General features: G+C 49.3%; 1 protein-coding gene across 1 annotated transcript; it reads left to right on the forward strand.

The window, feature by feature from the left end:
• Window positions 1-13,206: 13,206 nt before the first annotated feature.
• Window positions 13,207-21,984, forward strand: LOC123034379 (monoacylglycerol lipase ABHD6-like). The gene is made up of 8 exons (XM_044451707.1): window positions 13,207-13,319; window positions 15,002-15,158; window positions 15,791-15,904; window positions 17,467-17,599; window positions 18,248-18,405; window positions 19,875-19,929; window positions 20,957-21,057; window positions 21,729-21,984. Exons 1-8 carry the CDS (start codon window positions 13,207-13,209, stop codon window positions 21,936-21,938), a joined length of 1,041 nt encoding a protein of 346 aa, XP_044307642.1. The 3' UTR covers window positions 21,939-21,984.
• The last annotated feature ends 470 nt before the right edge of the window (window positions 21,985-22,454 follow it).

Here is a 22,454-nt window from a genome sequence, read left to right on the forward strand (position 1 = left end):
GGAGAGTGGCCTGGAGATGAGCGTTGCCCGATGTTCCCACGATCCCGCTGCCTCCTGCCCTTCATCCTCCAACTCAGGGTCCAGCTCCACAAGACCCAGGAGCATGTGCTGAGAACAGCCTCTTTTGTTTGCTCATTTTATGCTGCAAATGCTTAGTCAACACGACTGGGGTGCTGGGGAAACCTGGAGAGCATCTGTGTGTGTGCCTGTAATATATACAGGCCGTAATGAAAGGTGCAACCACAAGCAGCGCCACAATCCCAAATTTTTAAAAAGATGAAATGTTCACTGATGGCAAGTTGCATAAAATGTCCTGCTACCATTGAAAAAATCATATGATTGCCTACATATTATACAGTGGCATAAACATAGTGAGGAACAGCTCAAGTTAAATGACTAGCAGGTCCTACTAGTTTAAATATGCCCGCATAGTCATACAATTTGTGCTAATTATAGCACGATATTTTATTTGTTATTATACATATATTGCTGTAATTATTGCACTGTTTTATTAATTTATGTTAGCCACCCTGTAACTACGATTCACAGTGTTTGGGAGAACAAAGGGTTCTTATATGTGATGGTGATGGTGTGAATGCTGAACTTGAAGGATGCAATTCACGGAATGGGAATTCTGGGACCTTTTTCTGCCTAAACACGCATTGGATTGTGTCCTGAGCCAGAAACTTACCCAAGTTCAGTTCTCAGGTCAGCCTTGACAGTCACGGAATGACTTTTGGCCAGTCACCTGCTCTCACTGGATTGTCGGAAGACAGAAGGGGAAGGTAGCTCCATCCGGCCCTCTCCAGACCCTGGATGGAAGAGCACGGCTGACCGAAGGGATGCTGTGGGAAGGAGGCTGGTGAGCAGTCCTCTTCTGCCAGCTCAGCTGATCCAGTTTAGAGCACTCTGGAGCTATGCAAGCCCCCTTGGGTTCCTCACAAGAAGAAAAAAAGGCGTTACATACATAATCCTATAGGGGTTGGCAAGATGCAAAAATGCTTTCTAAAACGCTTGGTCATTTGCTTGAACAGAACTGGCAGAAGCATCCAAGCACTGGAAGCATCCTTCCAGCCTCCCTAAATGCCACTTGGAGCATCTGGAGACTCTGCCGAATGGGATGAGCTCTGGCCTGTGCAGGGAGACTTTAGCATGCCAGAATTTCCCACCTTGCCATTGGTCAGTGGGAGAGCAGGAGGTGGAGTGTGAGGACTGCAGGGAGAGAATGAGAGGATGTTCACAGGGGCCATGGGAAGAAGTCTGGGAGCTTACAGGAGTGATGCAGGGACTGGGTCTCCTGGCATCCCTCCTTAGTGGTACAACAGGGATTGGCTGATTGGTTCAACTCAGGTTGGCTTAGACTGAGCCTAGGCATTTCCCAGCTTTTTTGCTGGGTGAGCATGTGTACCCGCCCATGCCTTGAGGACATCCCCAAAGGGCCAGGCCCCCCATCAAAGGAGGCCAGGCAGGCATGCACTAAAGAGAGGGTCTTTTCAGTGGTGGCACCCTGGTTGTGGAATTTCCTCCCAAAAAGGCCTGCCTGGTACCTGCATTGTGGTCTTTCCAAAGCAGGGCACAGACCTTTTCAGTTTTCCCAGGCTTTTTAGTCTTTAAAAAAGTGTTAGTGTGTTTTAAGATCCTTGTGCTGCTGCTGGCCTGTACTGTTCTTTTCTTACTCTAATTTTATTCCATTTAAAACTCTTTTTATGCTTTCTTTCTTAAGTTATTGCACTTTATGCTTTTAAGATTTGTTTTAACTGCCCAGAGAAGAATAGCTGTTGAGTGGCATAGCAATGTATTAAACAAATAAATAAGCTCAGTTTAATCTGTCCCAATTTGACTTCAGCTTGGCAGAAAATCGCCCATGATGAAACTCAACTGATAAACCTCCTAGGACAGTAAGAAACCAAACAGCTGTTAAGAAGAGTAAGCTGAGCAGTGGTTTTCGCCACGTCCTTGGGAAGAATCCAGGGAATAGAGCCAATCTCCAGTGGCTAGGCCAGTGCACAAATTACCATTTCCAGTAACAGAGGTTTCCTGAATGCGGCTCCACAGAAGATGGAATGCCCTATCATTTCTGGGCATCTGGAGGGTCCCTCCCCAAAGGGACCCTTCCCCTTTAGCCCAGCCTTTGGGAAGACAGCTCCTTGGAAAAACCCTGTGGCTTTTGTTACGGGGCTGTACAATGTGCCAAAACAATGGAAGAAGTGCAGAATGATGGGGAAAGCCGAGGTTCTTGTAGATTTGCTGAAGTATCTCTTTGAAAACTACCTAAGACATTTTTGTTGAAGGGAGGTACACAAATCTATGAAGCAAACAGTTAGTTAGCTGGTGAGGAGAAGCTGAATGAAGCACTGAAGGGAGAAGAGGAGCAAAACTACGAGAGTAACGGTGCCATCCTGTGCCGGCCAGAGCGTGCGGCGATCTTTTGTAGATCTTTTTTTCTCTCTCAACATGCGAAGGATTGTGCCCTCAAGAAAAGAGATGGGAAGCTGGGTCCTGAGCACCATTTTTGGTAGAAAGGTGGGACATAAACCATAAATAAATAAATGCAGGAGAAAGGAAAAAGAGTAGAATTGGATGAATCTTTGCTTTCTTATCATTTTGCCTGTCTTACGTTAATACCGTCCCATTCCTTCACCGGTTTGCAACTTTTAAAAAAGGCTGCACAGATGTTTGCATGCATGTATTATCCATTTATTATAAGTTATATACATTTCTTAGATTATATGCACTTTGTTACATAGATTTTTTTCACAAGCAACTTTCACCTCTACCAAGCATTTTCATGCATGATTTTCATTAATACATGCCTTTTTGTGTGCAATTCTCTCAAAAAGCATTTTGGATGCATTTTTAATTGGCAAACTGCATCATAACACTCAGAGAAGTGCAATTACCAAAGGACAGCTACATTTTGTTTCATGTCTTGGTTTGGGAAACACAAATTAAGTCAATTCATATTACAATGCAAACCAAACACGTTGCTACTGCAGAACAAAAAAAATGATATTCTGCAAATATTTTTCAGGGGCTGAGACTGCCAATTCAAACAAAGAACAGGCAACTGACACCACTGTCACATACAGAAAAACAATTTGGAAGGGTTTGGTTCATGTGTCCTTTGGTTGATCCAATGCTGTAATTTTTAATTAATTAGTGTCTTGTCTGATGGTGATCTGTAACACCCAGCAGACTATCTGATTGCCTGCCAGCCTGTCCCCACCTGTAATTAAGGCCTCCATGTACATTAAAGCAGAACAGGTATCCCCGGCTGGTTAAGGCCCCATGGGCAATGCAGTGGGGTGCCCAGCAGTCCGGCTTTGCTGTCGGGCCATTGTGAGGTGAAGGAGGAGACCTGTACGTCTGCTGAGAGTACAGCAAAGGCAGCCTCATACAGAGTGCCTAGACAGAGTTTTTCAGCTTAGAAAGAACATACAAGCTTCCTACAGAACAGCTTTGCCAAAGCTAATACCCTTCTCAATTTGCTCAACTGCAAGTTCCATCATCCCCTGCAAGCTGACTGGGGATGATGGGAGTTTAGTCCAACACATCAGGAGGGCACCAGCTTGGGGTTGCGAATTTTGGCAGCAACAGCACCTTTGTTCAAGGCTGACAGGTGGCCGGCCAGGAAAGCCACAAGGAAGAACTCAGAAACCAGGGCCTCGCTGGGCCATCAGCCCCGCCAGAATGACGAGGGCCGTTCTGTAGATTAACGTAAAGCATTGAGTGGACTTGCCAACAAAGATGTGGCTGCACGGATCTGAAGGGGACGGCAGAGAATGATGCACGCCATTCAACCCGCCAAGGCAAACCATCTCATTGCATACGCTGCTCTAGGGACAGGCACTCTGATGCTCTCCAGAAGTTACGAATGAGAAGCATGGTTGGGGATTATGGATGTTGCAGTCCAGCATGTCTGCCAGACACCAACAATTTCTCTGAGTTTGCTGGTGCTGGATCACTTGACATTGGTGGCCACGCCTCACCCTTTGGAGACCCTCCCTAGGCCAAGCAGTGAGAATTCCAGGGGTCTGGCGCTTACCTGGGTTCCTTTGGAAGGACATCAGTGTGGGGTGATAGAAAACCCATCCGCCAAATAGATGATTGCATTATACGCTCCCACCCACTGCCTGATTCAACCTCTTCTGGTTGTGCGCATTGTCATTTTTAAGTGCTACAGTGCAAAACCTTGTGGGAATGATGACTGATGGGCCCAAGTTTCTCTCTGTGGGGCAGGCTTTTCTTGAGGGGAGGCATGGGACCCCGGCACATGGACATGAGGGTTCAAGGAGCAGTAAGGTCCCGAGGCACCTGAGCTCTCCCCGTCCTTCTCTCCGCCACGTTTTCATGACTTCCACAGCATTCAAGGAAGAGACAAGGTAGACTTGCTGGGAGGCCCCATGAGTGGAAGATGACGCTTCGGCGAGGGAAGGGATTCGGCCGTCTTCCCAAGCCCTGCCCTCAGCTGTTGAGGCCTTGCATCATGGTCACCATCCCTTCTGTGGTTTGAAGAGGTGCCCTGCCCTAGTGGAAGAGCTCCTGGCCACCCATGAAGCAACGGGCTGGCAAGCTCCCTGCATCCTTGGTGAAGATGTCCGTGGAGTCATCTGCTGGTGTGGAGTCTTGCTGCTCAGGAAGAAGAGCTGCTTTTCAAAACTGTGTGCCTAAATGGAAAGCCTTTGAGAAACATGCAAGCAATTCTCCAGGCAACCCCATAATGACATTCCGAGACAGAAAACTGTTGGATTGGCATCCCCACTTTTCAGTCCCCTTTCTCAGCTGGTAAGAGAGGCAAACAGCAAGGAGAGACATGCCCTGAAATAGGCCACGTCTAAAACAGAGATTCTGCTGAGATACTTAAAATGAAAACAGGGGCATGGTAGGGCTTGTGCTCTCACGATGTATTGGGAAGGGTACGTCCAAAGGCTTACAAATGGCTACTGGACAAAGGTCCACCTTTGGACAAAGGCGCCCCCATCCCAATATAGAGCCACATGGAGGGAGGGTCTATTTCCTACCAGGGTCACCCGACTGAGACTGTGACTGGGTTCACACGATCACCAGGGCTTATTCAGGTCATGGTGGGTTGTGGCATGCGACAGGCTACTTCTGAATGCTCAAGCCATGGTCAAGTTTGTTGTTAGTGACAGCCCACACCCACCGGGTTGGGACAGCACCATGGCGGGCTGCTTGACAGGGTGAACGAGCCCCATGTGCCTCCTCCTGCCCTCCTCAGCATTTGTCGTCCAGCAGAGTCTGTGCTTGGGGCGGGCTCTGCTGGAAAGGCAGCTTGTTTACCCCCAGAGACCCCTGGCGGAGGCTGCCTCCTTTTCCCCTCCCGGCCCTGCTCTTTCCCCGGCTCCTGGCCTTTGGCTCGTCGCCTGTGGCAACGTTGGGAAGGCAGGCCGGGCAACAGGAGCACTGCTGGTGGGCAGGCGCCGGGCGTCCTCTGCTTCCTGAGCCTCGTTCGCCTGCTTTAGCAGACACTCTGTGGCCTGGAGAGCTGGTCACGTCGCCAGCACTGAGCCCCCTCCATCACAGCAACCAGGAGCCGCGGCAGAGGCAGACGGCCTGGCCAGCACGGGAGTCTGGGGGAGTCCTCGCTTTTATGTTAGACCTGCCGCTTCCTTTGGCAAGTCGAGACGGCAAGCAAGCGAGTCTCCCTGCCAGAAGCTCCGCCGTGGCAGCACTTAATGAGCATCTTCCGCTGTATTAATGGCTTGTCCGAGCTGATCCGGTGCCTGAGCTTGAGCTGACTGAGAGTTGACAATCCGCTCGTGTGTCCACGGAAATGTTTGCCAGCCGAGGTTGCTCAAAGTGTGAAGAGGTTTTGTAACGGCAGGACTAGAATTTATATAGTGGAGCGCCGTGATCTTTCCACTTCTGTCAGATTCATGGCAAACTACTTGGATTACCCAAACCTGTGACTGCTGCTTAATGGAAAGCAGAAGCACCTGGTCACTTTGGCATGGGAGAAATGGCGTCCAGGGAAGTGCTGAACCCCCGGTCCCACCAGGGCCAGCACCAGGTTAATGAGGATCCTTGGGCAAGGCAGCCTCTGTGGGCCCCCCTCTCTCTGGGAGTTGGCCCCTCCCGTGCCCTTTTCACCGCTCTTCCTCCTTGCCTGCTGGACAGTGGGAGCAGAGGCCTCTCCCACTCTTCCTCCGCCATTGACCAGGCCGCAGTGAGAGGCAGGGGTGCAAGCAGGTTGCAGTGGGAAGAGGAGAAACCCGGAGTCCCTGAGTTCTTCCCTGTAGATCGGGGGATTTCTCGGCCCAAGAGCCAGACAGGTTCCAGGGGAGCAAGTTGGGGGCTGCAACCCGAAAGGAGCACGTGAGCCACTGCCGCCACATGGGCGCCCAGTGTGATTGCCCAGACCCCGTTCACGTGCCCACCTGTGCTTGTGCACACGCACCAGCTCGGGCACAGGTCACTCGCACACACCGTGAAGGCCGGGGGGGGGGGGGGGCGCCTGTTCCTTCCCAGCAGGGGGAGACAGCTGGGCGGTGTTGAGACGGGCCCTGCAAGCAGAAGGACTTTGGCAGGGGGAATCAGCAGCTGCAGGGAGAGATAAATACCCCATCCCAGCTTTCCAGTTCTGTTCATCTCACGGACTACATTTCTGTGCTGCCCCACAGCCAGTACTCTCTGGGTGGCTTACAAACATTAAAATAATTAAACACCATGACATAAATATAAAATAATTTACATACAAACTCATGAACAAACACATGAACTTGTATAAACTGTTTTATCATCCAACAATAAGAAATGCCAGGACCCCATCAAAAACCTCTTCATACGCTGCCCAGTTCCAAAGAACAAAGTCTAAATGTTGCATCAAAAAGATAATAATGTCACCTTTCACATTGACAGTCACCAAACTAACTTATTTTATGAGAAGCCATTACAGATCACAACCAGACTTACTTATTGGGAGAGTGACTTTGTTTAAGAATTTTTGGAATAATGTGTTTTACAACCAGAAACAACCATTTTTGTCTACCTACCTACTCATGGACCATCTCCTTTTTCTATCTTTAGTATATTTTTCTAATTTCAATTTAATTAAATAAATCTATGTATATTTTTATTCTTTATATTTCTCTTAGTCTTTATTTAATAAATATTGTTTGAAAAGCAACCGACCCGTGCTGAAGCAGACCTCTGCTCCATCTTATGATATTGTCATGATATTTATTGATGTGGCTCCAGCAATTTAGATGTCCAACAGCACTAAGACCTGCGCATTTCTCCAGTGCTGCAGAAGCTCCTTCCCTCTGATACTGCTTCCAGATTGGCTTTCATAGCTCCATTGCCCTGCCTGATTCATGGAATTTAGGGAAGTCCGGGAGGTCACCATCTTCCATTTGCAGCCCCACCCCGAGTTTCCCTACTGCTCATTTTTCCGTACTTCAGAAAATCCGTTAAGAAAAAAGGACAGAACGTGGTCACAAAAGGCAGTGGAGGGGCTCTCCGTGTGGAAGCGCCCCCACTGGAAATAGCACTGCTACCAATCCAGTAGTATCAGCCTGATACCTGCAGAAACATAAGAGGGCGAAAGGGCAGGGAGAAGGGAAATCGCTGGGCAGGGAAATCACTGCTCTTCCTCTTGGCCGCAGACTCACTAGTCCTCTTTCTCTAGCATTGTTTTGCCCTGGCAGAAGATCACGGGTGCGAGTTCTGTAACAGCAGTGGAGCCACCAACTGATTCCAACCTCCCTTCTGGCTTCAGGCAGCGGGATGAGGCGCACTCGTGGCACGGGCGGAGTGCTGCTGACCCACAGGCGCTTGCTGGAACATACGTTCCATTTTCCTGGACCCAGCTGAGATAACCAGCCATGGCAAACTGCACGTCGTGGGTTCTGTTCATGGGCTTTTGTGCTTCACAGTCGGGCTCGGACATCATGGACAATAACCCATAGCACAGTGAGAACCCACACTCGCCCTTAAGTGAGGGCTTTCTGCTATCTGAACCAAGTCATTCTCTCTGCTCTCTGAAATGCATTTCACACCAAGCCCCTGGGACTCTTTTGGGCTTTCTGGAAAACTCTTCTTCTGAGAGATGCCATTTTCCCTGGGCTGGAGCTGAGGTGGCCCTGAGGGACTAGCATCAGTTTGTTCTTTGGGATTTGCTGGTGGGGAGTGGCCAGAGGCAGCAGAGTCATCAGCCTGGTGCCTTCTGCCCACGGGACGGAGCCACCACTGGCCACCCCAGTGAAATGGGGATAGGCATCTAATTACAGCTGGAATTACTGCCGCCAAGACACACAGCGAGAAGCCTGGAGGTTGCATGGATGTAGTAGTCATAGGCCCTTAGCATTGCGTCATAGGACCTCTGGTGGTTTCACAGCGGCAGTGGGAGGCCAGTGAGTATTAACCAGGCTCCAGAATGCGGCTTGCATGGCCGAGAGCCTCCAGATGTGGGAGGCAGGCTTGGCAGACACAACACCTCCACTGGACCGGAGGGTTTTAAAGGACTCCTCCGCCCGGCTTCAAGAGGGAGATCCCAGCAACGGCAGCAGCAAGGGGGAGCGAGAGCGAGGACTTCTTCAGAACATCTCCTACCAGGTAAGACTCATCAGAAGTCAGTGGATTTTCCAGAGAGGCTGTATGTTGGTGCGGGTGCCTTTCTGGCTGCAGCGCTAGACAGACTTCCCCGGATTAAATCCCCTTGTGCCAAATGGGACTTTATTTCTGAGCAGAAGGTTCTGCTGCAAGCGACTCCGCAAGGTGAGTGGAGACCGGCAAGCTGAGCAAGACGTGGTGGCCGTTCAGTCTACCGCGTCAGGCACAGTGCTTGCCTCTGCACAGCACAGGATGGAAACACGAGGGCTTGTTACACCTGCAGGTTAACCGAGCCAGGTGGCACTGTGGTGAGAGAGCCATTGAGCTCACTGGGGGACTTCGGGCCAGCCCAGCCTACCTTGTGGGGTTGTTGTGGTGAGGACGAGACCATCTTGCGAGGAGGGCAGTCCTGTGAGCTGCCTTGAGTTCCTTGCAAGTGGAAAAAGGGGAGGGTACAAGTGTGATGTGATAATAATGCTGATCGCTGGTGCTTCAATTCTTCTTAGGAGAGGAGCTGTTGCTTAGCTTTAGACCAGTGCAGGGTGACTGGGGTAAAAGTGCACAGTCCAATGCTGGGAAAAGCAGTTTCTTATGGGATGCAAATTCTGGTGACATACAGGGGCTTGCAGCTTTCCCCATTCTGGTGCCTTCTAGATGTGCTGACTACTGCTCCCACCATCTCTAATCATCATGACCCAACATTGCAACAGAGAAAGCTGCAAGATGCTGCCGTCAGCAGCAGCTAGCTGGAAAGCTCTCTTTTGCTCCTTCTTACATGCATGACATCTAAGAACATTAAGCAGACTGATTGGCAGTTTTGCAAACCTTACCTGTTAATTTAGGCACAATGATGAGCAAAAATTGATCTCCAAATCAGACAGGAAGAGGATCCAGCTTAACAGAGGGGTTAGAAATGCATCCAGCTGATCCACATGGACATGACCCGGACTTCATGAGAGAACTGGGCGTGTTCAGCCTGGAGAAGAGAAGACTGAGGGGGGATGTGATATCCCTCTATAAGTACCCCAAAGGCTGTCACAAAGAGGAAGGTCAAGCTCTCTTCTCGCTGATGCCCGCTGATACAGAATAATCAATTCAAGCTGTGACAGCCCAGATTCAGGCTGAACATCAGGAAGAGCTTCCTCACAGTCAGAGCAGTACGGCAGTGGAACCAGCTGCCCAGAGAGGTGGTGGGCTCTCCCACACTGGAGACATTCGAAAAGAAACAGGAGAGCCAGCTGGGTGGGGTGGTGTAACGTGGTGTCCTGCACCAGCAGGGGGTTGCACCCGATGGCCTTCCCGGCCCCTTCCGACTCTGCTATTCTGTGATTCACCAAAGCCAGCTCTTTCTGTGAGGAGAATGCCTCAGCACCAGTTAAGCTGCAATCAGATGTTAAAACTAGAGTTCCGGCCAATTTTCTCTCACAGGGTAAGCCCCGTTCCTCCCGCCTCCTGGCAAGACACAAGCCCTATAGGTGGTTCCCAAGTTCAGCAGACAGGCTGGAAATACATAATATAAAAGCCAGATTGCACGCTAGTAGCAGTTCAAAGACTAATTCAGCTCACTCGTCTCACCATGATTACTCGTATGTTTATTCTTTTCAATATGTGCCATCTTTTTGTTTAATTTTGAAAGTTTAATTCAAAGCAGCAGGGCTCCAGAGATGGGGGAGGGAGGGGGCAGATTCGTGACGTCGGAGACAGCAGCCAGTCTGGACTGTGTACTGCCTACTACCTTGGAAAGCACACAGAACTGGGTTACCCTTGGCATAGCCCTAGAGAGAATATTGGGTGAACAAAATACAGTGAGTATGTTTCTAGGTAAACCTGCATTCATATCCAACTTTGGTCTTGCCAGTGTTTTTAACTTATTTATTTAGAACATTTTTATCGCATCCTATACAAACCAAATTGTCTCAGTATGGCTTATAATATAAATAAACAATAAATATAAACGATCTACAACTATAATAACAAGATAAAATGCAACTGAGCATATTAATAAAACCAGATTAAAAATGTATTTAAACTTTAAAATGCTGAGTAAATAAAAAGTTTTTTTTCCAAACCCTTTTCAAGGAAACTTTCCACATTAGCCCGCCTAGATGCCTTTAGAAAAAAACCTTGAAAACAGGCGATCTGGACAATTGACTGGAAATGGAGAGATCTGTGTGGTGTAGTGGCTAAGAGCTGGGACTGGGACTCAGACGATCTGGGTTCTAGTCCCCACTCAGCCATGGAGACAACTGGGTGACTTTGGGCCAGTCACAGACTCTCAGCCCAACCTACCTCACAGGGTTGTTGTGGTGGGGATAAGATGGAGGAGGAGAATGATGTAAGCTGCCTTGAGCCCTTTGTAGGAAAAAGGCAGGATATAAATCGATAAATAAATAAATAAATAAATAAATAATAAAATGTCCCACAGTGCCTTTCTTATAGAATGTAGGAAAAACAAACCCTACAAATGGTGGCCCAGACAATTCAGTTCTTCTGTCTACCAGGAAACAGCACAGTGAATTTTGCAAGGGTCCCATGCAAACAATTACTGAAAGGTAATCCGGTTACAAGCCCAGTGCTTGGCATCACCTGGCCTTCAATAGCCACATTTCATACTATTTTCCATTGGCTATGCTGGCTGGTGATGATCGACGTTGCTGTCCGACACATCCATATATTGACAAGGATGAAATGGAATAAAGTAAAATTAGAGGTGCAGCCCTAAGCTCGTTTAGGCAGAAAAAGGCTGTCCATGCTGGGAGCTATAGACACTTTTTCTGCTGAACTTAGCATAAGGATGCACTGTAAATACATAGTGAGGCAACTTTTAAACCATTTCTGTTTCCTTCTAGTGTTTAGTGGTTCCTTCTAGTATTTACAGCTCCGTTTAAGGGACTGATATAGAACCATCCTCCATTTGAATAGATCCCCTGTCTGGGAGGCTGCTCAGCCGAAATCCCATTTAAGGGGAGCGAGGAGGGGCCTTGGAGTGGTCCATCCACAGTGAGCACCTGGACAGTAGACCAGGTAAACACACAGGACACCTGTCTCTGGGGTGCACAACCTCTTACGTCCCAAGGACTGCATGCAGTGAAGCCTCAGTAGTCAGTGCCCATGTGTGGACACAAACACTGACACACCTGAGACATCTCGATACAGAGGGGTATTTTCTCATCATAGCACTGGCAGGTAAATGGCAATATTAATTGAGATCGCTGAGGGAGAGAGTGGAGGGTGGCATAGTGGATGTGGGGAAATTCAGCAGGGGTGAGAGCAGAGAACCCCAGATTGTACACTTCCACTTCAAAGGGAAATGATACTAAAACTGTTTTTAAGAGAGTTGTGACTTTAATTGGACTGTAGCTTGTTCTGTATTTTAGATTTTGGATGGTGAATTTGTTCTCGTTATTTATTTATTTATTTATTTATTTATTTATTTATTTATTAAAACATTTTTATGCCGCCCCATTCGCCGAAGCCTCGGGGTGGCTTACAACACTTTAATCTGTGTTTTGTATATGCATTTTGGCAATTTAATAGTTTCCTTTTATTATTGAAAGTTGTCCTACACATTTGCAGAGAGAAGTGGAAATAATTGTTTCCACTTCTGTTTGCACCTCTGTTCACAATTGTTTCCACTTCAAATATATGTTGAAATAATTTTCAAGTTATTCAACAGAACCTGTGGTCTCCAATGTCAGTTTGATCATTGCAACTCATCCAAATCTAGATGGCGATGTGAGTTGTTAGGAAACTAAGAATGTGTGTGCTGTAAAAAGGTGGAGGCTTGAGTCTTCCATGATGCCCAGCAAAGTCAACGCTGCCACAGGCATAATTCCTGCGGCAGCAATCCATACCGGCCGAGATTCCCACGCTTGTGTTGCACCCGGCCACCAGAGCGTGGCAGAGGACCACTGGCAGTGCCCCCCATTCCAGCAACCTGGAGAAACCCTCTCTTGTGCAGAAATGAATTTACAACCACGCTCACCCTACTGCAGCTCAGGGCACAATCCTACGGGACTGCATGCCGCCTCTAAACTCAGAGGATTATGTATGTGTGTATAGCTTTTGTATGCTGTCCCATCGCTTATAGCCATGGGACGGCTCACATAGGGGAATCCTATACAGGGTGGGAGCAGCACCTCCACGATCCTTCTGCTCTGGAGAACAGCTGGGTAGCTGGCTGTGGCTGTGGACTGCAGAGCTCCAGAGACGGGGAAGGAGGCTGAGGATACGTTGCATCTGAGTGGCACCAGTCTCCTCCCCACCTCCTGAACCCCGTCTCTGGGGTGCTTTTCAGACCTTGAAGCAGCAGCTGACCTGGTCTTTCCCATACCAGTTGCAGAGGCTGGAGAGGGGGTCTCCGCCTCTGAGGTTGGAACGATTGCCCAGCATTGAAGATGGGCAGCCAAACACCGCTAGGGTCTTCTGTGTCTGGGGACCTCAGGATTGCTCTCAAAGCGATCCTGAAAAAATCCCTCTTAGCTACTGTTTTAATTTGCATTTTATTAGACTCTTAAATACATGCATATACATGCAGACACATACACTGGACAGCTGCTGGGCTTTGTTCTTTCCTACTCCTGCCTGTTTCTTTTTTCAAATGCAGACATCACAGAACCACCTTAAGTAGCAGGCATGGACCTCACCATGATCAAGACCATCCTACGCATCACTCTGGGTCTCTTAGCACCTTCCTTAATCAAAAAGTATGAGAAGTTGCCCTCGCTGATATTCCGGAGCATATTGTGGTGAGTGAATATCTAGTACAATAAATGGGATGATGTTCATATTTGGTCCACTACTTGGTTCTTAATGAGGGAGCAGCATCCAGGGCAAGATCAAAATCCAGGAAGGCAGCTTTGTAAAAGTGAGCAGAGAGAGATCAGCCCTGGAGGTTCTAGCCCTGGATGAGAGTTAGATCAGGGCTGACAGCCGGCACCTTCTGGCTCCCTGAAGGCCTAAGCCTCTGATCTCCCAGCTTCCTGCTTCCGTGGAGCTAGTTTCCCCCTTTGCACATTCCAAGTAACAGGCCACTCCTTTGCAAAAGCGCTTTATTCCTCAAAGTAAGCACAATCGCCACAGGATGAGTCTCTGCACATGTTCAGAGCAGCTCGTTGAATCCAAACTAGAAATGACTTCCAAGAACCCTCTTTTTGAGTACCCCGGGGTGTCACCCCAATGCAGGGGTAGCCCTTTTGGAGGTGGGTGAGTGTCTCTCTGTATGCCACCCCTCCAGCTGGCCAGCCCTTGTCTCCTGACACTGTGCCATGGGATCAAGAGTTGCACCAGGCTCGGCTGACCCCTGCAGCTCCTTTCCCACCTCCCTTCCCTGCAGTTGTAGATCCTGGCTCAAAGTCGGCCTCCACACCTGGAGAGGGTGGCCTCGAGAGAAAATCCTCCATTTCCTCCATCTTGATGTCTGAGGCTGCCGGTTCCCAGGGCCCTTCTTCTTCCTCCTCTGAGTCTGAAACTGCCTGACCTTGAAATGTATGCCAGGAGCAACCACCCCTTCCATTCCCAACATAAGTGAGGCAAGAAGCAGATGCGGTGCAGCGAGTAGGGTGGAACAAGAGGGCGAGAAGGGAGGTGCCGGGGGAAGGAGAACAAGAACGAAAGGAAGTGGGGCGAGAAAAGTGAGAATTCTGGAAGGGGGTCAAGAAAAGGGGAGAGCTTGAAAATAATTGTGCATGGGCAGAAATAGCCATGGGACAAATGTGCCCACTCTCAGCAGCAGCAGCAGCACCACCACCAGGCATCCTTGGCCCTGGTTGCATTAATGTTGCCGCCCCTGATCGAGATGGAAGACCCTCCCGTGCGTAATCACCAGGGCGGAAGCTCTGCCACCTCCAATACGGCTCACTTCTGGCTGCACAGGCTCACAGGGCAACCACTTGAGTTTAAATGCAGCCTTTCACTGTCAAGCAGAAATGCAAACAACATTGAGGGTTACTTTTCGGACAGCGTGTGTGAAGTAGGAACTGTGTCAAAAAATGGGAAGCTGAATATGTGCAGCTTCTGTTCCAGCTTCCTCTATGCCAGCCTTCTCCAGCCTGGAGCCCTCCAGCCATTATGGACTGAAATTCCCAGCACTTCTGGCAACTAGTCATGCTGGCTAGGGCTGATGGGAATTCGCACCCAGAGCATTTGCAGGGCATCAGGCTGGGGAAAGGTGCCTATGAATAGTAAACATGAAGGTCTCAGAAAAGATCTTCATCAGCCCACCTGCTTGCCGGAGCAGTGAGGGTCCTCTGGCAGGCGGCATTTTTGTTCCCACTCTGCCACACTGCCCTGCATTCCCTTCTCCACTGGCCGAGGCTCCACAGAAGGAAGCAGCCCAGCCGGCCCTGGAAGGCCCTCCCTATGGAAAGCTTCCTTCCGGCACACAACCAACCAACTGGCCTGCTCACCACGCTTCTCTCCATACGTCTAGGTTCAAGCGTCAGAAGCGAGGTGTGAAAGTGAAGCACATCGATCACGAGGGATACAGATTCACCTACTTCTCCCGAGGAGAGCCAGGAGCCCAGCCATCCATCCTGATGCTGCACGGGTTTTCACTCAACAAAGACATTTGGCTAAATATGATCAAAGTAGGTTTCTATCGGGGGTAAAAAAGGAGAATCCGCCATGCTCGTGTGCTGTCCTCCTCCTTTCAAGCGGCCTGGCACCCGCAGTGCAGCATCTCCAGTGCAGCGTGCCCCGAAGGCCCCCCTCCCGCGGTGCCTGCAGCTGCCCCCTCTCTCGTGCCGCTGGGCCTGACGGGAGCTAAAGGCTAAACGGAGCAAATGAGCTCCACCCCCACTCTAGGTGTGCTAATGACGTCTTTGCTGAACGGAGCTACTCCTGGTATTTTTGAGGGGTAAAATTTAAAATAGAATGGAAAATAGTTAGCGGGTTCCTTTGAAACACACATCTTCACATTGTGATACCTGCCCAAACAGTTTACTGAACTGTGCTGTTGGCAGGAACCACTCCAAGTAGAGAAGGCGAGTGACGACGGGGAAGAAACACGAAAGTGTTTGATCCTAACCTGAGACCTGCTTGGGTCACTTGCCCCGTGGATCTAGGCAAGCTCACTCGTGCTTCATCACTGCCGACTCCAGGATGTTTTCTCCAGAGTCAGCCACAGAAGTCATTAGCCACTCCACCCTTTGAAGATACAGAAACCCGGTTGTTGCTCTTCAGATTCCTCAGCGCAATTCCTCCCGCCATCTTTTCACAGCTCTTCCCCCAGGACCTGCACGTGGTCTGCCTTGACATGCCCGGCCATGGAGACACCACCCGCTTGCTGGGAGAAAGTTACACAGTGGCTGCTCAGGCTAAAAGGGTCCACCAGGTAAGCCCCGCTTTAAGCCGCCCACAGCAGCGTTGCACGTTGGGAGCTGACAGGCAGCGGCAAAGCGGGGCGCACCATTCTGTGGCTAACCTCACGTCGCCCATGAACAGCACGGCCACTCAGAAATGTTTTCCCCCAACCAGAGAGTCTGGCCTGCTAGTCCCTACACTGCTCTCTTGGCTCATTCTCTACGGTGTGACTTTCAGATAATCCTAATAGGTTGGATGTTATGGTTGCTTGTGCGGATACAACTGCCTGTATTCTTGGACTCCCTGGTGAAGTGTGGTGGGGGGGTGTCTGTGGATAGGTCCTAAATATGGGGGCTTGAATGAGCCCATTAAAGCCCCTCATCAGCTGCCCGACAGTGGTTAAGGGTGACACAGCTGCCGGCAGCTGAGGGGCTCTGGTAAGAGACCCTCCCTCCTGGAGCCCCATCAAAGAATATTGTTGTGTTCATGACTGATTGCTGCAACCGAGGAGAATGAGCTGTTAACAGGAAGGGGGATTAAAAGTGTTTGAAGGACCAGCTTAAAGCTGCTCATTCAAGAAGGCATTCCTCTCAACACTATCCCCCCCCCCCCCCCGCCCCAAATGCTACTTTGGTTCCCCTTTCTTGAACTCCTGCTCCTGGTGCAATTATTGTTGGCTTTGTTTTATGCTGAGTTTGATATCTGAACTCTTTTTTGAGGGACTCCCCTCAAAAAGTGGGATGCAGAATTTAAACATATAGCAAATGGAAACACTGAAGAACAGAGGTACCAGTGTAGAAGCCTTCCAACTGGAAATATCCTGTCACTTCCCTTCAATTATATTCTGTATTGCCCCAAAAGCAGAGCTCTCTGGGCAGATCATGGCAATTCAAACTGTAAAGTAAGGCGTCACAGCAATATGAAGATTTAAAATGCAGCACTGCAGTTAAAACAGACTCTGAAAGGTGAGGCTGCAGGTCAGTGCCTGGCCCAAAGTCCTCCACTGAGCCCACGGCGGCCAAGCAGAGACCAGAACCCAGGTCAGCAGAGTCCCACCCTAGCCATTATGGTACGCTGGCTCGTTGCCTGAATATGCAAATGCTATGCAGATTTATTTTGCTGCCTGGTCCATTCCCTCTTTGGGGAGATCCATCAGCGGCCATCCTAAGAGGTGCTTGTGGGATTTTCTGGCTCAGGGGCTACATAATGTGGCCAACGGTGAGCACCATGCATCTCACCCCGGGGAGGCGCCCCATGGGGAGCTCTTTCCTGCCGTGCAGCCACAGGCCTTCAGCTGGTCGTGCCTCTGCACAATCTGCTTTGGCCCACTTCCAGAGTGCGTTTGCAGAGCGGGCGCAGGTCGCACGCACTGCGGTACCTCCACTGGCGTGGTGGTTGCACAGGGAAGCCTGCGAAGGGAAAACCAAGACGCTACTGGTGTCCGGCCACAATGACCCGCTGGGAACATGGCCCAGCCGAGAGAAAATACGACCTGGGAGGAGGACGTGGGGCGGATCATGAGGCTTTCCCTCCCTTTGTCTCCCCTGCCACGAGGTAGCCTGGGCCACCCTTCGTTCATGCTTCTTATTTCAGTTTGTCCAGTGCCTCGAGCTGAACAAGAAGCCTTTCCACCTGGTCGGGATGTCCACGGGCGGGATGATTGCTGGCGTGTATGCAGCTCACTACCCCTCGGAGGTGTGCTGCTTGTCCCTCCTCTGTCCAGCTGGTGAGTGCCGACATGCAGTGGTTCCAAGGCGATTCTTCAGGACACAGCGATGGGCACAGGGGTGCGGACAAGCAGGAGCAGAGAGGATGGCGCTTGCACTGCCATGCTAGGGCACTAATCCAAGGGGCTGCTTGCGACCTGAGAACCTTTTGGCCAGGCTCTAACCCTGCCGCTCCAACCATGGTGCCCCCTCCTGCCCTTCCCTCAGGTTGTGGCTCCCCGGCCCTCTTCCTTCTTCAGTCTAACATTTCACCTTCCCATCGCATCTGGATCCAGCCTTTCCTTGACCCCAGGAAACTGCATGGAATGGCAGGATGCAGCCCACTCTGTGTATCTGATGAAGAGGGTCTAGCCCATGAAAATTCACCCTATAACAAATGAGTCATCTTTTAAGGGCTTATTGCACTCAGGCTATTATTACCCAGCACACACCAGGTCATTAACGAAGAGGCAGAGGTGGGGCACCCCAGAAGGCCACAGTGGACGAACAGAGCAGTGCCTCTGGATCAGACTACATGATCCAGGTCCAGCCCATTGTTGAAATGCTCCTTACCTGGGGCTGCCCTGAAGAGGGTTTCAAAATAGAAGTGAGTCTGGGGCTGCTTATTTAATGGTGATGGAAACGTTGCATTCTCTCCCAAATTTTAGGTCTGAAGTATCCGACAGAAAGTGAGTTCTTTGCACGCTTAAGAGAAATAGTTTATTCTAAGGACCCTGCTGATGGCACTCTTCTTCCAGTGAATGAAGAGCAGGGAGAAAACTTACTCAAGCTTTGCTTGGCTCGTCCCACCACTGTAAACATGCAGGTGAAGTATGGTCCAAATTGCCACAGGGATGTCTCACATCCCTGCATTCTCCCTCCTGAGTGCCCCCTTCTCTCTCTCTCCCCTGAGCCACTTTGCTGGCCCTGCACAGGCTAAAATCTGAAGGGACGGTTCAGTCACTTTTCCAGATGCACATTTGCACTGGATAGTCTGAAGCTTTTTTCCTTCAGCTTAGAAGGCCCCCAGAGAGTTGCAAGCAATCCATAAGCCCAAAGAGCTCCTGTTCACATCTGAAAGCTGTGCCTCAGAAGGGAAAAGGATGTGGAGGGAGGGAGGGAGGGAGGGAGGGGAGCAAGCAAATAAAGCCACTCATTTTTAGTTTATTCTTATAATGACCAGCTAGAATTTATTTCATTGATTTATTTATAATTGCATTTATATTCCGTATTACCCAATAGTCCAGGAAGACTCTCTGGATGGAATTGCGATAGTTCAGGGTGATGGAGTTCAGTTTCAAATAAAGGTGGTCCTTCAACAGGTCCGATGAAACGGCCCCATTTCCTGGCGTCCTCTGACTCACGGAATGCCTCGTGCACGGTCAGACTCTGGGTCCATGTAACTCAATATGGCCTTCCCAGACAGGCCGTCTCCTGCCAGATCTTCAGCAAGGGATCTTCCCCGGCACTGCCCAGGGATGGAACCTGTGCATAGGAAGCACGTACTCTCTAGAGAGCTACCACCACCCCCTATACCACCCTTCAACAGAGGCATTGCATAAGAAGAAACCACTGCTTGAGACAGTAATCATGCCACTCCCAGGATCTGCAGCTACTGCCCCAGTGCTGAGCCTCCTTTCAGTTCTGTTAGCAGAACTAAATTGCAAGAAAAGAGCCAAAGAGAAAGGAAGGACAGCGATGGCCAGTGTTTCATGGCCTGGCAGCAGATGGCCAAGAATGAACGCAGGAGAACAGGGATGCACAATGACCGGCATAGGCCCCCTACCCGACAGCCATTTCACAAGTTCATAGCTAAGATTCCTATTGGATGATAAAATCACAAGCACAGATCGGAAGTGAAATTAATTTATTTGTTCTAATTTCTATAACAGTAGTTTATAACTATATTTTATTAGTTTCCTGTATAGGAGCACTTCTCAGGTATTTACAGAGTGGGGGAAATGCAGTGCTGTATGTGAAAGCAAAGCAAAATGCATTCTCCCAGCCATGTAGTTGCATTACTCTGCTATGCCACAGCACCACCTAGAGGTTACACAGTGGAAAAGCAAAAGCTCTTCACTTGGCACTCAGGTCTCTGGTTTGTGAGAAACTCAGAGACAGCAGATTAACAGCATTATGTGGAAAAGCTCTTGGTCTAGGAAAGGCATTGCTGGGGATTATGGTAAGCCACTCTGTACTGCCTGCAGAAAGGAACGCCTGCACACTGTTGCAGGACAGGAGCCTAAGCCCGCCTTTCTGTACCTCTGACTCATATGTTGTCGTTTTCCCCCGTAGCGCCTAAAGGGGTATCTTGATGATCAGAGACCACATAAGATGTTTTTTATAACATGTAAGTACAAGAACCAATGCAGAACATCCATCTCCAGCTCTCTAACAAGGAAACTTTTATTGCTTTCCCTTATTACAGTTGTAGGGGCACAACTGAAGAAAGAAAAGACGATGGGCCGAAGAGCCTTGAAAGGAGCTCATACCAGAGAAATGCATGACCATTTCTCAACACACGTACTTTAAGAGGCTGTCAAAATGATCCTCAGGCACTTACATACTGGATAGAGCCTGATGATCAGGCTGCCAAATTTCCCCACTGCGACCATCATATTGAACTAGGCTGCAAAATGCAGGTCTTATCACACAGGTTGGAGGCACATCTGTCAGGGTCAAAGCAGAGGCAAAGCAGGAGATCCATGATCAGGATCTCCATCATGGCCACAGCACTGGGGAAGAGAGTTTTATCTTAAATTGTGCGCGGGTTAAGTTTTCCTCATGGGCACAGAGTTCTCTCAGCAGGAACCCTGTCAAGTAGGTTAGGCTGAGAGTCTGGGACTAGGCTTCTCTGGACCTCCTGGGTCCCAGTCCAGCACTGGGACTGGGACCACTACATCATTTAGTCGTCTGGGGTGGAAATCCACTGACGGTTAGTCACTGCGCTGGCAGTGAATTCTGAAGTGCAAGTGCTCATCGTGAGCATCTCCATTCCACACACCCCAAGCAGAGTCTGAACATACTGGCAGCTGAGGTGCTCCATGTCAGCTAAACAGTTTCATCTCCACAAAGGCGAGGCCTTTCATACATCTTGATTTCCCATTCCAGAGCAAGCCACTTGTCGCATTACAACAGAATGTATTATTACACTGGGAAAATCCGTTCTCCCCACCCCAGTGCCTCTGAGGATTGTGGCTAAGCTCAGAGGGATGAGGGACCTAGGGCAGGGGAGCAGGGCCATCGACATCCTTGCCAAAAAGGCCAGTACCTCCCCATGAGCCCCAAGTTCACTATACCAATGGCTGCTCATATTTAAGGTGCCACAATGCCTTGTTGTTGCTTTGGTCCTAACTCGGGTTTCCTTATTCTGAAAGGTTTCTTAGATATCTCAAGTGCCAAGTCCAGGTTCATTCTCCATGAAAACATGAGGAGGATCAGAGCCCCAACACAGATCATTTGGGGAAGAGAGGACAAGGTAAGCTCCAGGGCTGAATTCTAGTTCAGAGGCACTGCCAAGAGCCAGGTCAAGTAGGTGGGTAGGCCTGAAGGTAAAAGGAATTGGGCCAAAAAATAGACAGACAAAAAGGCGCTCGCATGTTCAGCATATAGGTTTTACTGGTGGTAACTCAGCCTCAAAAGAATTTCAGCCTTTTATAAAGCCATCCTATCAACTGATTGGGGGCTGAGAGGAAAAGACGGAGTCTGCCTGAGGGGCCCCAGGGCAGTGGGGCCCCAGGCAAGTCAATCGGAGCCAAGGGCCTGAGGCTCAACACTCTTGCTTTAGAGCTCCAGAATACCAAAAGGGGAAGGAAAGAGGGTTTCATTCTTTCTCAGATGGTGAGGAGCCCCAAAACAGGGCTGCAGGGGATCAAACAGTTGGACAAGCTCCTGTGGAGGGGGAGGTGGCTACTGAGCACTTCCAGTCAAGACTGTGTGCCTGAACATACAAACATTTGCAGGTGCAGCTTAGGGAAGCTAAGTTTGGCAGGGTGGTTCTTAGACAAATGCAGCAGACATTCCTTCATCCTTGTGTTAATTGCATGGAAGCCTTTTCTCTTTTCCAATTCCATCAGCCTCTTCCCTAATTTCTCTACATCTTTAAAAAATGTAGACACCAAGAAAAATCATTAATTCTTTACCATTCAGGTCTTTGATTCTACTGGTGCAGAAATGTTAGCCACTGCCATTCACAACTCCCAAGTGCATATGCTGGAGAAATGTGGACACTTCATAGCGCTAGAGAGGCCCATGAAGACCGCAAAGCTTCTCTTGGAGTTTTACAGTTCTGTTTGTGAGCGCATGGGGGACAAGCAGCCAGCACAAAGCTCACCGAGAAGCCAGGCAGCTGCAGAGTGATGGAGAAGACGTCATGGATGTTTGCCCTGTTACAAGTCCTTGTTTTTTTTTTTAATGATGGCTCTGCCCCACCTTCATACCCCAGATTTAATTAATTTGCTTTTTCATTTTTTTAACTGTTCAGCCTGACTGATTTCCTTCTCCATATTTTGACCTGAAATGAGGCTGGGCAGGTAAAATGATCTACAGGTGCAATATTAAGAAAATATTAACTAGTGGATAGTGAATAGATTTTTTAAACCATGATAACAGAAGCTTTGTGGAACATGGCTGGCAGCACAATCCTACCCAGAAGCAAGCCTGAATGTACTTAATAGGCCCTACTCCCTGGGGTGAGAGAGATGTACCACAAGACTCATTCGAGTTAAGCAATATTCTAACACAGCCTCCGATTTAAAAATGGAGCTTAGGAATTTTATGGAAGAGGTTCTGTGATTAATCTTTCTCAGTTGCCTACTATTTCCCTACTATTTCTTCCAGAAGAAAATAAAATGGCTTTTACTTCTGATCTTGGCT

This window comes from Varanus komodoensis, unplaced genomic scaffold (assembly GCF_004798865.1).
Source record: "Varanus komodoensis strain SLA01 unplaced genomic scaffold, ASM479886v1 scaffold6_4, whole genome shotgun sequence".
NCBI lineage: Eukaryota > Metazoa > Chordata > Lepidosauria > Squamata > Varanidae > Varanus > Varanus komodoensis.